Consider the following 17,328-nt stretch of genomic DNA (forward strand, 5'->3'; position numbering starts at 1 on the left):
AATTCATTACACAGTAACAAAGCATTTATAGCATTCTCAAGGGCAAGTAAATAGACAATAACATTTACAACATAGCAAAGCCAATTTCCCACTCTCATCAACATATCAGTGCTAGGCTGGTGTGGCTCCAGTCTGAAAGGCAGAACTGCTGAAGTTCTATCGGCAAGTATTTTTGAGGGCACTACATGCAAGTCTCTCTCTACAACATGTCACATGTCTTATACACACACAGAAGTTTGTATGCATGAATCCTAGTCTTGCTCTTTGTTGCTTGTTTTCTGTTCGTTTGTTTTTCCTGTTTAAATTCAAATAACATTGACAATTTAATAAAATGCTTGGACTTTGACCCTGCAAACAAAAGGAGTAGATGCAGCATGACTGCTAAGGAAGAGACCTAGATGGCAGTAAGTGGAAAACACGAGGGCTACATAATGGTTTGCTTTACTGCAACCTTGGTTTTGACTCACCCTGGCAAAATGAGTTCAAAAACAAGAAGGGAAAGCCTACCAGTCTATGAAAAAAAACAGCAAGAACCTCATAAATGGTCTGCCTATTCTTTTCCACCCTCAGCACAGTTTGCTACTGCAATTGCTTTAGGAACCTGAGGGGCACAAACCACCCCTACAGTTGCACCCGATCTCTGCAAGGGAAGAGCTGTCCAGATTCACGCCCTGTCTCCTTCCCACCACGTCCCTGCAATGTCTCATTTGTTCGAATCTCTCAACTGGTCAGGGAATCGACCAGTTCTGATGTTCCTTCAGCTGCAGACAAACAGCAGCTCTGGAAAATTAACACATCTGTCATACGCAAGGGATGATATCATAAAGATACCTGAGTGTACTGCTTCTGCCTGTCAGGCAACATCTGGAGTAGAAGACAGCACATATCATCATAAAATACTCCAGCGATATACAGAACAGAATATTTCAGTTGGAAGGGGAACACAAAGTACAGGAAAACACAGTAACATTTGCAAGCTTCCATTCACACTATTAGATGCTTTAAAAAAAAAATGAATTCCAAATTATTCTCAAACTGAACTAGACCTTTATTTCTCCATATCCTTTATTCATAATCAGTATGAATGGCTTTTAACATGGTTCATAATGGGTGAAAATCCTCATCTGTAATGACTGCAGTGGTCTAAATGCAGTCTTGAGATGACTTATTCAGACAGTGCCAGCATGTAAATGGTGAGGCCCACCCCAAGAATCTATGCACATTTCTGCAACTGCCCATATTATGTGTCTTGGAAAATTAGGAATTATGTATTTATATGTATATCAATAAAACAGAATGAGAGGTTGATAAGTATAAGCCTTAGTTTTAGTTGGTAGCGGTTTTGCTTGTTTTGTTTCCAACACTCTCCTTTCCTTGTGCAGCGTGCAGCTGACATTGTTGGAGAGTGCATGTGAAATCCTCTTTCCAAACAATTACTTCTTATTTCAGAAGTTTTATTCAATCCAAGTTCAGACTTGAATACTGCAGCAAGCAAGCCGGTAGGCTTTGTTTCTTTCATCTTGAACCGAGAATGACAAATCTATCATGCAGCTGGCAGCTTACCTTCCCTCTCCACCCGAAACATAGCAATTGTTAGCTGTCAGCTTTTTGCAGAAGAATCAAGCTGAAAGCCCTGTACCTGCTTCTACACTTTCTGATTTGGTACAATTCCAGTGCACATAGCTCTCTATAAAAATCAGTTTGAATTTGGCCAGGATTCCAACCCTACACCTACACAGTGTCAGTTTTGTGATAGCATTTGCAGGACAAAATAGTGAAAGCATTTCATGAAAGGTAATAACTAGCTATGGGTAGCTACGGGAACTTGCCATGATAAACAGAATGTACCTCTGGCTTCATGACAGTCTCCCAGTTTTGTGTCTGGGAACTCACTCTTCAGAAAGAATGATTATAGAATTCATGGAGGAAAATGTTTAGAAAATAGAGGAAAGGTTCTTAAAATCTACTCTTGGAATGCTACAAAACGACCTCAAAATGGAGGACACCGGTTATTCACTTTACAGCCTTTGTTCTTGGTGCTGGTTAACTTGAATTAATTCTGATATGGTAGTTTGTGAAGGAATTTAACAGATCTCCTTCTGACTCTGCAGAACATGGGGGGTGTTTTCAAGCTTGGAAACACATGCAATGCTGAACCAAAGTGTATATGAGAAAGACTTATGGTTCTCTGTCCTAATTAAAACTCAAGTAAAGTATTTATCAAGGGTCCACAGCTGGATGGATCTCATATAAACAAATTTGGTGGAGAAGGAAAGTACAAGCAAGTCCTCTATGAGATGTCTATTTGAATTCTAAAGCTGTAGGGTATTTAAAAGAATGTCACATCTAGCAGCCTGGCAGAAGCATACACTGCCACACTTCTACTGGACAGCAAACAAAATAACAGCAGAGACCAGAAACAGATCAGCTGAAGTTTTGGGAGGAGATTCTGGATATTCTCCAAGTTGTGATGGAAAGAGCATTACTATCACATTTAGCTGTGCAGTTCTCATGTTTCCTGTGAATTAGTTCTTTCTCGTGGTTGGGCCTCTAAGTTGTATCCAGTCATCATTATCGTTCTCTATGTTTTGCAAAGCCTGATTAGATGAGTGCAATTACATGACAAAGGAAAGCAGCAGGAGCAGGTGACAAGGGTGTACACTTACTGGCAAAAGTGTGATCAAAAATAACTTAAAGCCAACTGCATCACTGGAAAAATTCCTCATCTCAAAGCAGAGTACCAGGTCCCCATTAAGTTAATTGATTTTTAAGAGTGAAAAACTGAACCTTTTCTCTCTAATGCTGGCATTAAAAAAAATGACAATGAGCATAAAAACAGTAAACTCAAATGCATAAGTACCTTGTTAAGTCCTAGTCTTCTAGTTTAATTCATGGACCGATTAAAATCAACGCTAAAATAGCATTGGCCTTAAGGCAAGCGAAGTTCTAATCATCAAGTTCAAACAACAGTCTGTTTCCTTTACCTTAGAACCAGGCTTTGTATCAACAGCAGACATAGTTACTGCAGTGGATGATTCGCTGACCATGCTTGAAGGTCTTTGGTTTATTTGTTGCTTGGACATAGGTGAATTTAGTCTAGAAAACAAAAACAAACAGATACTATAAAGCACATTGGTTTTTGAACACTTAGCTTTGCCTTTTTATATTTAAGACTCCCAGTGAGCAAATGAATGACAGGCGAGTCAAACACAAGGCAAACATTTCCCATTTCCCACTTCCATTGCACTACCCCTATTATTTTGATTTCCGGTATTTCTCAAGCAGATTCTGTCAGTGACATCTAATAATTAGTATTTGCCAATGTATCAGGAGGCAGAAACCTCCCAAACTGCAAACCCAACAGAGAATCGAGATGTAACAAAGAGCACTCAGAGAAGATAATGCTCATGCACAGAAACTGAACTATGCCCAATCTAGAGGCTTGGCCACAAACGTGTGGAAGAGACAGTAGTGGGAAGGGAGGGGTAGGAGTCAGCACACTTTGCAATTACAGATTTATTGTTTAAACTAAAAGTGTGGACACCCTAATGTTTGATCTTTCATTCTGCCCAAAATACAAGCCACACTACAATAGAAATTGTTAAAATAAGAACATCTTTTAAGTGAAATGATTAAACTCATGGCAAATATTGTTAGAAATAGCCTCCGAGTCATACTAGGATACAAGAAATCTAGATAACTAGCTCAGATAGAGATACCCATTTAAATCATAGTGAGATGAATCCTACTGTAAGAACCTGTTCGACAAGTAAGAATTCAGTACAGCTGCCCAGATGAAGAAGCGGGAGGACAAATGCAAGTACAGACTCTGGTGGAATTCCACATGCGGATTGTTAGCATAAGCCTCAGCAGCCAAGCTTGTGAATTAAATCAACAGGTGGTATTTCCAAAAATCATTAAGAGCAGTTTAGTAAATTATATTTTAGAAACATCAAATCATTAGGAGGTATCACTACAATCACACCAAAAAAAACTGTTAACAAATAAACTCCTTTTTGCCTTTCAGTAAGTTACTGAAGCATTCATTTAAAATAAAACAAACAAACAAAACTAAACCAAAACAAAACATAATACAAACCACACCAAGCATTCTTGCTGCTGCCACTAAAATTCAACCAAATTCTCAATGTGGCAGAGACCAGTAATTGTGAGTGGTCTCACTCACAAGACCAGAGAGGTTGCTGGCTGCAGCAGACCAATACATGGCTTAACTGAGGAGGACAAGGTGCTTGCCACCACTGCTCTATCTCAGTTAAAACCTGAACAGTTACCTCTCCAAAAGCATTTATAGTTGATGTCAGAGAAAGCACATTTTTCCATTTGTGACCACAGTTTAAATTAAGCTTGCCAGGAAGTAATACCGCAACTTTAATCCAATTTCCCTTACGCATCACTTATCTGGCCTAAGTTCTCTCTTTCTAGCTTTTGTACGTAAATTCAGGTCCCATATATGAGAACAAACTACAGCAAGTCCCAAAAATGCCAGACCAGCCCCCAGTGTGTGAGAGCTGCATCACCTCAGTTTGAGCCAATCTGTCTTACCTCCTAGGCACCCTATTTTTAGCATTTTTAGCATATTTAATAGGGCACCCTATTTTAGCATTTCACCAGCTTTAGGAATCCCCAGTCTCAGCAAGGAGTAGATTAAGACACTTCCTGCATATAACACAGCCTGACCATGCTTTCTGTTGATCAGCCAGTCTTATTACCATCTGCTTTTGCCTCAACTTTCACCAGTTACGGTTCCACTCTATAAACTTTCAGAACAGGTAGTAAACACGAAGCTACACTGTCTGCATTCTTCTTGCAAAAACAAGGTACTTGCCTTTTCCTAATATTTCCTTTAGATTCTCTACAATTTCCAGACCACAAGCTATTGGGTAGGAGAGTCACTTACTGCATGTTACTGATTGTCCAGGTACTCACTGGGGCAAGGAGGGAAGATGGAGGAGGTGAAGGGCAGAGAAAGGAACACTTAACATACATATTCAGAAAATCTGTAGGCTGGGAAGCCTGTGGACAATATGCCTAGATTATGTCTCTTCATTTTATGGAGTACCTATTTCATATAGAGAGAGAGCACACTAATTGTCTCAGGAAAGAGAAAAATGAAGAATAAAAACTAAAGTTTTAACATATTAGAAATTAATTTTTGCAATAAAAACATTAATATGGAAAAATAAATTACCCCAGAGGAATGCCTTTAATTACAAATCAGAGTAGATAAACTCAAATTGAAGCATATCCACTGTTCAACAAGATACTGTTTTACAGTAGGTCAAGCTTTGTGCAGTTAAAAAAAAAAAAAAGGAGTAACAGAACAAGGTTCAGAACTACAAAGATAAAAAGATAAGCTTTATACATTTAACGAGATCTAACAGAAAATCACTAGCACTACCAGAAAACTGCAATGCAATACAGAACAACAAGTGCACAATTTTAAAGAACTGATAATTTTGCCATTTGGTGATTTCTCTTCCACTTCTTACTGAAAACAATCACTGTCAATAAACAAAGCTTTCATTTGTTTGCAGTACCAAGATTAATGATGAACTTCAACTGGAAAAAGAACAGAATTAAAAAATATATAAAAAATAAAAGAGCAAGGTTGTTGCCATGGAAGAACTCACATAGCCAGCACAAGGAACAGTAAGTCTACTGAAACAGAAAAAAAAAACCACACAACAAAACATTATTATTCCCCTAAAACAATGCCTTTGGTAGCAAACACTGGTGATCCGACCTTTTTGTACCTGAGATGTAACAGAAAACACAAAACAGCATTGACAATGAATTTAAAATATTCAAATGTAGCATTTCAATTATAAAATACTGTAACAGATTTGCATTAAACCAAACTCAAGCTCAAGTCTCTTAATAGCTAATTAATATTCTCAGTCTGTTTTAAATTGAAAAGAAAAATATGGAGAATGTATGGAATTACCTGCAACAGCCCAACATGCTTAATGGAGTTAAGACCGTCTTAACAGTGTTTACAGATTCATCTTCATAAATAAGTGAATAAAGCATTAACCCTGTGCATTCAGAAGCATTAGGTCAGAATCACTATTACCAAACGTTTCATAATGTTTGTTATTCAAGATACTGCATTTTGTCTTCACAGTGCTGGGTTTTGTCTGTGTTCTGGAGAGTTTTCTTGCTGCTTCCCCCAGGGGTGTGCATACACACACAAAATGGCAGTGTGTGCATTCGGTGCTCTAGTCCCTTGTAAATCTTTATGAAATACTTGAAAATAACTCTCTACATAATATATCTCCTGTCTAGCAACTCCCTGCTCTACTTAAGCCATGCTGGGATGTCTATAAAGAAATCACATTTTACTACCTAAAAGAATCACATGGCCAGTATTTAGTTTATTTTTTAAAAAAAAATGAACAAAAGGGGATTTTACACCAGTAGTCCATATCGAAAAATGCGATACTCATGAGAGAAGCAACTCCTTTTCTCTAAAGAATCGTAAAGATTAGTCGACTAAAAAGATCCACGTTCATACCAGTGACTTAAAAAGTTTATTTTGTTGGAACAAAATAACATTATGTTAATCTAGTTCTCATACTAATAAATCTCCTATTCGGTTAGATAAAAATTAACTGTCTTTGTATTTCTATACACGTAAACATGCCAGATGTTTATTTTGGGGCTGCTTAGGTTTCCTCCTGTCTATCCACCTGATATTTTTGCTGCTATAGTAACCATATGCAATAGAAAAAATAGGATGTCTCTCTCTCCAAAGATAATCCACAGGATTTATCAGTTGCACAAAAAAACAGGCAAAAAAGGATAACAGTAATTGCATTAAACGCATAATGTATTTTTTGTATTTCTACATTTATGTTGAAGTTTTATCCTTTTTAACTTTAACGTACTGTTTTCTCATTTGCAAGCATAATTCTATCACAAATATACTGTAACATTTCTAATACACAACTACTGGTGTTTAGCAACAGATGCAATTATATATGTCCCTATAAGTGCCTGCTTATTCCGTCCCGTATAAAGTTAAGAACTGCTATTTATAGAAAAATAATAGAGAAGAAAACTAAACATTGCATGCACACATCTAAGCTAAGCAATTCTATCATAGGTTTTTCAAAGAAATGCATATATAATGATCATAGAATTATGGTTTGGGTTCGAAGGGACCTTAAGGACCATCTAATTCCAACCCCCTGCCACGGGCAGGGTCACCTCCAACCAGCCCAGGCTGCCCAAAGCCCCATCCAGCCTGGCCTTGAGCACCTCCAGGGATGGGGCATCCACACCTTCTCTGGGCAGGCTGTGCCACTGACTCACCACCCTCAGAGTAAAGAATTTTTTCCCAATATCAAATGCAAACCTACCCTCTTTTAGTTTAAAACCATTCCCCCTTGTCCTATCAATACACTCCTGACAAAGAGTGCCTCCCCAGCTTTCCTGTAGGCCCCCTATAAGGTCTCCCGAGCCTTCTCTTCTCCAGGCTGAACAATCCCAACTCCCTCAGCCTGTCTTCACAGGAGAAGCGCTTCATCTTTGTGGCCTTCCTCTGGACTCATTCTAATACTTCCACATCCTTCTTGTGCTGGGGACCCCAGAGCTGAATGCAGGGCTCCAGGTGGGGTCCCATGGGAGCAGAGCAGAGGAGCAGAATCCCCTCCCTCGCCCTGCTGGCCACAATGCTTTTGGAGCAGCCCAGGGTACGGGTGGCTTTCTGGGCTGCAAGCGCACTTTGCCAGCTCATGCCAAGCATCTCCTCAACCAACACCCCCAGGTCCTTCTCCTCAGGGCTGCTCTCAATCCATTCTCCTCCCAGCCTGTATTGTGCTAAACACATGATGGGTTTAAGCGAGATCTGATGCCTGTCCAGCAGCCTGAGAATGAGAGGTGGTGATTTGACAGTGGTCTTAGCTAAGAAAGGGTTAGGAAATAAGGAATCATTAATCACTACTTTTAATAATAATAAAAATCTAAATATCTTCAGGAAGCAGGAATAGCATAAAGATAGCAAAGGATAGCAAAAAGATAGCATAACTTAAAAGTTACAGGTTCCAAGCAATACTCTTTGTGTTTGTCTTCCAATTACAATGGATGTGAGAAAACTGGAGTTTGGCTTAAGCATCGAGACTGATGTGATATTGCTTAAAAGGCGAAATGCCTTGGAAAACACTACTGAGGCACAGTATCAACCTTCTACTGAAAGCATCCCTGTTCTCATTTGATCAAGTGAGACAAGGGCTTCTGGTTCATAACCGATCGTAAGTACATTAGGATGAAATCATTCACCATTTCCCAAAACTCTTCTTTTCAAATCTTTTTTCCAGTACATTGCTTCCCGGATAAGAAATGGCCTGAACAGTCCATACATTCATCATCTCTAGATTACTGTAAATTACTTTCTTGATGTTAAATGTGTCCTCTGAACAGATATGTTTGTTGCAACTTGAACAAGTTTGTGCCTAGGTCTCCCCACTAGTACTAGTCGACTCCTGACTTTGGCCCTAATCTGAAATTAAAATCAACCTTTAAGTAATAAATCATGTCACAACAGCACTGAAGAAGAAACTGATGTATAAGAAACCCTTAAGAGAGCTGCTACTTCAGTCAGAATGCTTGAGCTACAGAATAAAAAAGAAACTTGTACGTAGAAGAGAAAGTACTCTTGGTCAAAAGGATCTTACAATGGAAACAGTTTCCACAGATCATGCAAACCCAGGGACTACCTTTTCGACTGTGTCCTGTCTGTGAAATTAATTTCATTACAGGATATGATCTACCACACTAATTCCAAACTAATATACAACCTACAACAGTGATGCCATACAAATCCTGGATGCCTGACAGAAAAGAACCGAAAGTGTCACCCAGCCCCATTACAATTCCTACATCGAAAGACAGAGAGGTGCTGACAGCTCCCTTGATTTCAGCAGAGACATCCACGTATGTCAACAGTGTCATCTGCCAGAAACTCAGACGTGATGGTGAGGAACAGCGTCTGTATAAAACCTACACTGCTGCAAGCAGAAGTACAAAACTAAGGAAATCAGAGCATCTCAGGCACTTAATGTCATCCTTTGAGCAATTTTAACTGGTATGTTAAAAATATCCAATGTTAAAAACACTCTGCTTGTACTTCAGACCAATAACAAAGCTCAGAAAAACGTTCTTGCAAAGACCGTTTCCTGAGTAGTTACTACAAACACATACCCCTCTCTATATCCCTCCGGTCATTCCCTCTTCACTTGGAATAAAAACCACTTGTCTCTATTAATTCTACTGCATTGCAAGTTTTTTTTTCTGCTTTTGATATCATCTCAGTATGAGTAATTGAAGTCTGCAGATGACAAGTTATGCCTGCTCATCTGTTTGCCCTCCAAATAAACACCTCAATTTCTCTTCTAAAAATGCTTCTGATATATACAGAAGATCAATAAAACCACATGCCATCAGCCAGTTAGTCTTTCAATTCTTACAGCATTTTTTCTGCTACCGCAATTACAAAACCAGAAACAACCCAAGGAAGCGTGTGTAACCCAGGGAAGTGCTCCAAGGAGTTCTGTCCAAACACCTACTCTCCTTGACACGTGTATGAATTTTCTCCATCCTAAATTTGATTGAAACTGTCCAGCAGATTAAATATCTATTAATGGCTGGAAGCCAGATCACAGATGGACAGTGGCTGTTGTCTACATTGCCTTGGAGATTTGCCCATTGCAAGATACCTGTTCTCCTCGCTAAATGACTGGGAACAGCTCGTTTGCATGCCTGTAACAAGCCACCCCCCTCCTGAGCAGCAAGCCACACACATACCTCTGAACACTTGGGGTGGCCTCCGGCCCAGCAGCATTTCCACACTCTTTACACCTAATCACAGCAAAATGTGGCCGCCATTCTACTTTGTGCTGGTTCTTAGCATGGGCCTTAACATATGATTGGCCCTTGGATTTGCTTTGGGCTTTTGGGTGAGAAGCTTGTATAGTGCTTGGCTTTTTTTAAAACCATTAAACCAGGCACTTCTCAGGGCTGTATCAGAAGCCCTGAGCAGAAAGCCGTATCGTCATGCTCTACCTCTTCTTTCCTCTCCTGGTCCGCAGCAGAAGGCATTGCCACAAAAGGCTCAATCTCCTGGGAGCCTCATGAGGCCCTTCTCTAGGCCTGTGAATTCAATACCACCTCACCACCCTTAATGCAATATTGCTTTAAATTAAATGTAAAGCGGATTAAAATGCCACATAATTTGAAATACAAAGTGCTCAAAATCGTGAGGGCAACCTTACAAACCACCAGGTGCAGGGTGTTGCAACATGGTGTCTGGGCTCTGTCCTGTGTGAAGAGGGGCACGTGAGGGCTGGAGGCTGCTGAAACAGTGTTGTAAGACGAGGCTGGAACGGGGAAAGATATCTGGTGTTGTCCTCTGCCTCTTGCTCTTTGGGGTAGTTTTAGAAGTGACGTAGCACTGAAGGGATACCCAGCCATCCAGCTACGGAAGGGATTTCAGGATCTCCTACCTATTCCAACCTAATATGCAGCATGGATGACAGGAGTAGGAAATACATTGAAAATATATGTGATTTTATTTCTCTAGAATAAATTGAAGAATGAATGGACAAAAATTTTTTGAACAAAAAACAGTCCAAAGACACAATCAACGTAGAAAAACTAAAACGTAAGAAAAGCAATGAATTACAACATAAAATAGTAATATTTCTGTGTATTTCAGTTTCAGTACAAACCTTTCAGTTTCCTGCAAAGATGTGAAAGCTTTGTTATGTATGTGTGACACATAAACAATGACAATTTATGTAAATATCCTATTTAAATGCTTCTTTTTTCTTTTTCCTTAAATAAAGAACTGGTGGAGTTTTCCTCTCCAGCCCTTATGTGGAACAGTGCTAGACTCAAAAACATGCTATCTCAATGAGAATTACATTTTTAAGCATCAAGCTGTATGACATTTTTGCTACAGTACCAGAAGAATTGTCAAACTACTAAACCACTGTAATTAAATGTGTTATTATTTTAGATCTCTTGCCATAGGTATAGAACTACTTACTCTTCATGCAAAATAAATTCAATATTTTCTGGAGAAACCTGTCCTGTCACAGGATGTCTAAATGACGTGGTCTGCTGATTATGGCTGAAAGGAAAACAAAAAGAAAAAAAAGAAAAAAAAATTAATATTGAAGTGCTAAACTCAGTAAAATATACCAATGATACCTAAAAAGGCAGAACGTTTTATATTGACGCTTGGCTTCTGCTACTCTAACGTATCTCTTAGGTACTTTTCAAGCTTCTTGCTGCATTCTTGTTGACTGCCAATGGCATACTGTATCTTTTAATTATTAAGGAGGTTAATGTTTTAAAAGTAAACTAGTTACAAAGCTTAGTTAGGGAGACGCACTTGAATTTATGAATATTTATACCTGACTATTACTGTATTATTTAAACACTAACATATAATCTACACAACATAAATTATTGATTCATATTTCTGTAAATTTCACCCAGCAAACTAGTCAAATAAGTTAAAATGCCGCTGGACAGTTCACAGTCCCACACAATTTGTAATATTTAATGAGATCACTGAGAGATGTTTTGCGGAAGCCATTTATTAGATGTTTTTTTCCTCCCTAGTATATCTTCAGTGCTTTTTCTTTGTACCTCTACACACAAGATTATTTTTAACCTTAACTGTTTAGATGCATAGCCTACATAAAGCAACATAACTTAGTATTTCAGCTGAGTTGAATTTAAATTGTGTTTTTTTTTTTTAATCAACCTTCCCCCCTCAGAGTACTATCTACGTGTTTTACCACCCTTTATAAATTATTACTGTCCATTAAAGGCAATTACTTTATCTACCTGGATAACTGTACTCATATAATGCAAGAATGTGGAGTGAAGAAAGTTTATTTCAAGATAAACTGGTTGTCTTTCTACCTCCCAGTGGGAGACATATACAAATTACAAATCTTAAAGAAATATGATATTTAAGATCTTATTTCCTAATTACAAAGACTGTCACTGACTCACTGCTAGAGAGCCTTAGAATGAACAAGTAATGAACCAGTTCACTTATTTAATGTTCTGAATTTCTATGCTAGTTGTTAACAACGTTTAGGTAAACAATATCAACAATATCCCAAAGCAGAATTCCCATCAAATGCAGCAAAATGTTAACAAAAAACAATAAAACAAAACTATAAAAAAGTAAGTCTGTTAAATGATTTATACCTCAAAGATTCAAAAACAAATACTTCTCCATTCTTCTGTTTTAAAGTGTGGTTTTTTTCCTCTCCTGTAATGACCAGCCATTTCAGGTCTTACAGATTTGACCTAGTAGTCTAGCATAGCAGGATGTCCACCCAGAAACAGAATAGGGTATAAGGAAGTATTCTCGGGTTTCAGGATAAACAAATTCCAAAAAGGTTACAGCCTTTCTACAGCATACAAGACAGCTGAAAATCAAACAGCTCACGCAAACATAACTTTCAAATGTCAATAGCTCAGGATGTGCCTGGATTAAAAAAATATGCAGTTGAGTCTCCTCTCAGTTCTTACTGATACCTGCTCCCACAAAGTCTCACTTAAACCATGAGCGGCAGAGGATGCTGTCTGTCCTGTAAACCTTTCACCCCTCTTCCAATCTGCCTTGCTACAGAATACCATAAATAAGGGACTAATATAATAAACATCAGTGATAAAACGAGAGCAGTGACAACTTATATTGCACCAAAAGGACTTTTCCAAGCCCCAGCTCTAATGAAAATTCTAGCCTTAGAGCCAGTACAAGCTGCGACCAACATATCAGGCCACACGCCACCCAGCACAGCAGCGACAGCGTTCATTGCCCAGGCTGGCGAGAGCCAACCTCTGCTGTAGAGGTGGCTGTGTGACAGAAGTTGTCAGTTTCTACCTCCTCAGCTTGCTCCTGAAACCAGAGGTGGGGAGAAAGCAGTTACAGTAACCCTGCAGTGCAAATATCTACAAAGAAGCCATGGTCTTTTTCTCCTAAGAGGATTGAGAAGCATCGTTTTCTGAAGAGGCAGCACTTTAACCTCAGTTTGTATTCTAGGTCTGGGTATACGCCCCAAGAAAGGAATATGAACTTGCAGATGTCTTCAAAGAAATTAATAAATAAACTATAACAGTAACAATTAAGTTCCGTTTTCATCACACAGTCCGAACAGTTTTACGCTGAGAGCATTTCCTTTCAAATCAGGACCGAAGCAGTCCGCTTAACCTTTGATACGTAGGCTAGGAGTACAACCAGAAACGCAATTACATTGTCAGCCGTAAGAACGAAAGTACATTGTCAGCTTTATTCTCTAGAGGCTGACAAACTGTCAACAAGTTTTCATCTGCAGGCTTTTAGTCATTAATAACTCTATAATTAAGACTAAGAAAAAGGACTCTATTCCAGAAGTGCTCCAGGGTAATTTGGGAAATGAAGTTATCCATTATACCATACTTGCACTTTTACACAACTTCTATTATTTCCCCTGAAATAAATTCTCCAGGCCTTTGGAATAGGAATTGGTTCTGTTGCTGTAATTATAGAGCAAGTTCATTAGTAATAGACTAAATACTACTTGCTAAAGATAAAAGTTTCAGCTGCAAAGCAAACACCTCTTCAGTATTTGAGCAACTGCATTTTGGAATAGTTTTCCATTTTGAACGAGAAGAGCAGAGAAACAGAAGCACAGCTATGTTCTTAGAGAAAGCGGTTAGTAATTTCACAGACAAAGACACATACCAGGCCAAAACTTTCTGCAAATCTGCAAGTTCAATACTCAGCACTTGACTAGGAGGAGAGAAACAGCACCACAGGCAGTTCTGCGGAACACAGTGCTTTATTTGAATTTGAAAAGTAAGAATTTAAATGTTTTGCCTCATAGGTCCCATTAAGAATAAGCAATACCGTTCAAAACAATCTATACAACAGATGGCTAATGCCTTGCAACAAGGAATTAGAGAGCAAGGAGATTTTTGCCCACAATGAGAGCAGTCAGACACTGGAAGAGGTTGCCTAGCAAGGCTGTGGAATCTCCGTCCTTGGAAATACTCAAAACGTGGCCAGAGAAGGCCCCGAGCAATCTCATCAAACTTCTAGGTTGGTTCCATCTTTGAAGCTGCTTTGCACAGGAGGGGCCGGATCTGAAGGGGTCCTGAAGTTCCTTTCCCACTCAAGTTATTCTGTTCTGTCACTCTCTGCTGCTCCCACCTCTGCAAATATCATCCAGTTCTTACAGTCCCTGTGAACCTTTTCCCAGTGTTTAAATAGATGCGGCCCAGGCATATTAGCAGTACCTCTCTGATTAGAATGAAATAAAACCCGAACTGGTATTAGATTTTTAGACTTAGATCACAGTATTTCTCGTGTTCATGTTTTTCAGCCATTCGCTTAACAGTGACTTCTCTGCTTACGTGCCAGTGAGAACAGTAACATCGCTGGGGACAGTGACCTAGTGACTCCGCACAGTGAAAACTGTTCCTTGTTCCCAAGCACACGTGAAGAAAAGCCCTGGCACAGCTGCTCTTCAGACACACAGGCTAACCAAGCCTCCCGGCAGTTCACCACCTGCATCTCCTCCAGATAGCAATTGCTAAGTTTCTGTTGTCCAGAAATCTACCGTGTGTAACAGGCACAACAAGCGAGCCTTAATAAAAGGACACATGATATGCTGCTGTCACTCTTCATGCCCCTTTTTTCCCTTTTTCTCCAGAGGAAGACCTGATACCCCTGACAAAACGGGGGAAAGCTTCTGACACTTTGCCGTGGGAGCTCTGAAGGCCCCGTGATCTGCATTAGCACACCGCCGCACATTCAAAATGCTAAACTTTCAGGCTGTGTGATTCAGTCGTGGTATTTTTGTTAGCCATCGTCCTTTAACATTTTAGTTTACACAACATTTACACACGTAAGAACCGATAGCAACCCACTACATTTCTTAAGACCGATGTACTATAGCAGTTCAGAAAGACTCGAGGCCTTCAAGCTATATCTACCACTCACTCATCTGGCTAATATTAGCCACATTTGCAAGTTGGCTGCTTGAACACACAACATAACCTCCAAGCTGGCCCTGGGCTAAGGGCTGGAACCAGAAAACCTCCTGCAACCTGAAAGCCATTTATCATCCTCCTGGGGGGTGGGAGCGTGACAGCCCGATAGCCTTTGCTGACACCTTGCTGCTTGCCATCAGAGTACAGCCTACGAGATTTCTCAAGTATTACTGATTAAACAAGTCTGCAAATTTAGCATTGCCTACTATTTGTTTGCACTAACGTAACCTATAGTATTCTGAAATTTAACCAATTTAAATACTGAAAAACCTCACAACTGCAATAGTTTCCAGTCCTGCAATGTAATTCACAAGGGCAGGCCCTTTTCCCAACTCAGTGATAATCAACACAACTTCACCTATTTTTATCTTTCAGTTCATTTTGTATTTGAAGTGAAGCCAGATTTTAATAATTAACTTTTGGCCATGACTTACGTTGATGACCTTGCATTTGAAGTCAAGCAAGTTTATATATTGCCTCTAGAGTAATTTAAATGCCCAGACAGATGAATCTTGAAATGTGTGAATCAACTACTGATTGAGTCTACCTCATCACCTTAACAACAAATGCACAGATTGCAAAAGTAATTCATGCTGTCATTGAATGGACTACCCTATAAATTATTACAAGCCATTTCTGTGATATTTACTTCTCCTGCTGGCTGACTCCGTTATGCTTATCTTCAAGACCACACAAGCACCAACAACTTTACGCTGAAAGTCCCAAATGGCAGTGAGAGTTAGGGGTGAGCACCTGCGCTTCTAAGGGAGACCCTGCTGTGGGGGCAGCTGACAGAAGAACTTGAGTGGTGAAGAGCTGCTGGTCTGCAGTGAGAGTGAGTTCTCCAAAAGGATCAAGTGCTTGTATCTAACCAGGCAACCACTCAGGTATGGGTTGCTTTATTTCATAACGTATTGCTGAAATACACAAATAATTTCAAAACAGCTTAAGCACTGCTGAGGGGTTTTTGTTTGTATTTTCATTTCAGCTTTGAGAATTGGTTGGAAAGAAAATCTAAGACATTCCAAGAAAATCAGTGCCACAGAAGTTCTGTGAAGAATATTCTTCTAAGAAAAATGCAGTGTAATACTGACATAATTTAGAAGAATTTTAATCAATACCAATAGTACCCACTACTACAAGCTAGACGCACACCACAAACATCTTTTCAGGATTTTAGTTTAAAATAGCTAGGTGCCTCTTCAGAGTAGCAGTAAAATCCTTGGTCCACTGAAATCAATGTCCAGTAGATTTAATAAGGTCAAAACCATCACCCTCTCCTATAGAATCATAGGATAGTTTAACTAACATCTTAGACCATTAACTTTTAGGGAAGAATCACAGAGTAAACGCGATTCTCTCAAATCTCATATCCTCCTTAGAACATCACAAGCTTTTAGCTGTTAGTCAGAACACAGTTCTGTAACTAGCCTGAGCAGCTCTGTCTGCGACTACAACGAACACAAAAGCCCAAAGACAGGTAAGGGGATCACTTGCATGACATCAGATTGTATCACTTATTCCCACTTTTCTTTGTATTTGAAAAAAAAGTATGCTAGCTAAAGTTTTTAAGAGAAGAAAATCCTCAGAAAAGGGGGCATTCCTGAAAAGTCAAATCTGATTTTATTTCTTTACTTTCCCAGTTTTAGAAAAACTACACTCCTTGCCTTCAAAATTTCAGCGAAAAAAAAAACACTCTCTGATCATACCAAAATAAAATTAGAAAAGCAAAAGACCGCCTTATTATATCACATCATCTTAATAATTCAGGCTTGTAACTCACTTAGGACTGTTCCTTTCTTTCTTTCCCACTCAAGTATTTGAAGTTAGTCAGGTGATGTCTCCACAAACAAAATGTAGTACCTTCAAAAATATCTAAATGAATTCGGAACCTTGTGACCTAAACAAAAGAGTTTTGACAATGAGTGACAAAGAGTGACAATAAAATGTCAGCAATATCGCGATGAGAGCAGCAGACCTAATTGATTGTACAGTACTTTACAGAGACCATGTGAACATCTATGGCAAATTTTGAAAGTCTGAAATGGAAACAGGAGTAGGTTCAACAGTTAAATACATGTATCAATGACATATGCATATATATATTTGAATGCATACACATACACAAACATATGTGCATATAAATGTGTATCTATGAGATGAATATTGATCTATAAAAATGTATATAAATGTATTTCTTCCAGTCATCATCTCCAATGCTGGCACAGCTGTTTCTTCAATGATGTA

General features: G+C 39.1%; 1 protein-coding gene across 21 annotated transcripts in view; it reads right to left on the bottom strand.

Annotated features, from left to right (window-relative positions):
- PLEKHA7 (pleckstrin homology domain containing A7) overlaps positions 1-17,328 on the bottom strand; it is a 149,869-nt gene that overhangs the window by 51,242 nt on the left and 81,299 nt on the right. For 18 of the 21 annotated variants that reach the window (XM_083838641.1, XM_083838637.1, XM_083838638.1 and 15 more), the window contains 2 exons: positions 11,069-11,152; positions 2,985-3,096 (listed from right to left, as the gene is read on the bottom strand). In XM_083838641.1, coding sequence (XP_083694767.1) covers positions 2,985-3,096; positions 11,069-11,152 — 196 coding nt within the window. Of the gene's footprint in view, positions 1-2,984; positions 3,097-11,068; positions 11,153-16,864; positions 16,965-17,328 lie in introns of those variants that run through there. The other 3 variants (XM_083838642.1, XM_083838631.1, XM_083838633.1) reach the window with 2 other exon arrangements.

This window comes from Anser anser (genome assembly GCF_964211835.1).
Source record: "Anser anser genome assembly, chromosome: 5".
In the NCBI taxonomy this organism is placed as follows: domain Eukaryota; kingdom Metazoa; phylum Chordata; class Aves; order Anseriformes; family Anatidae; genus Anser; species Anser anser.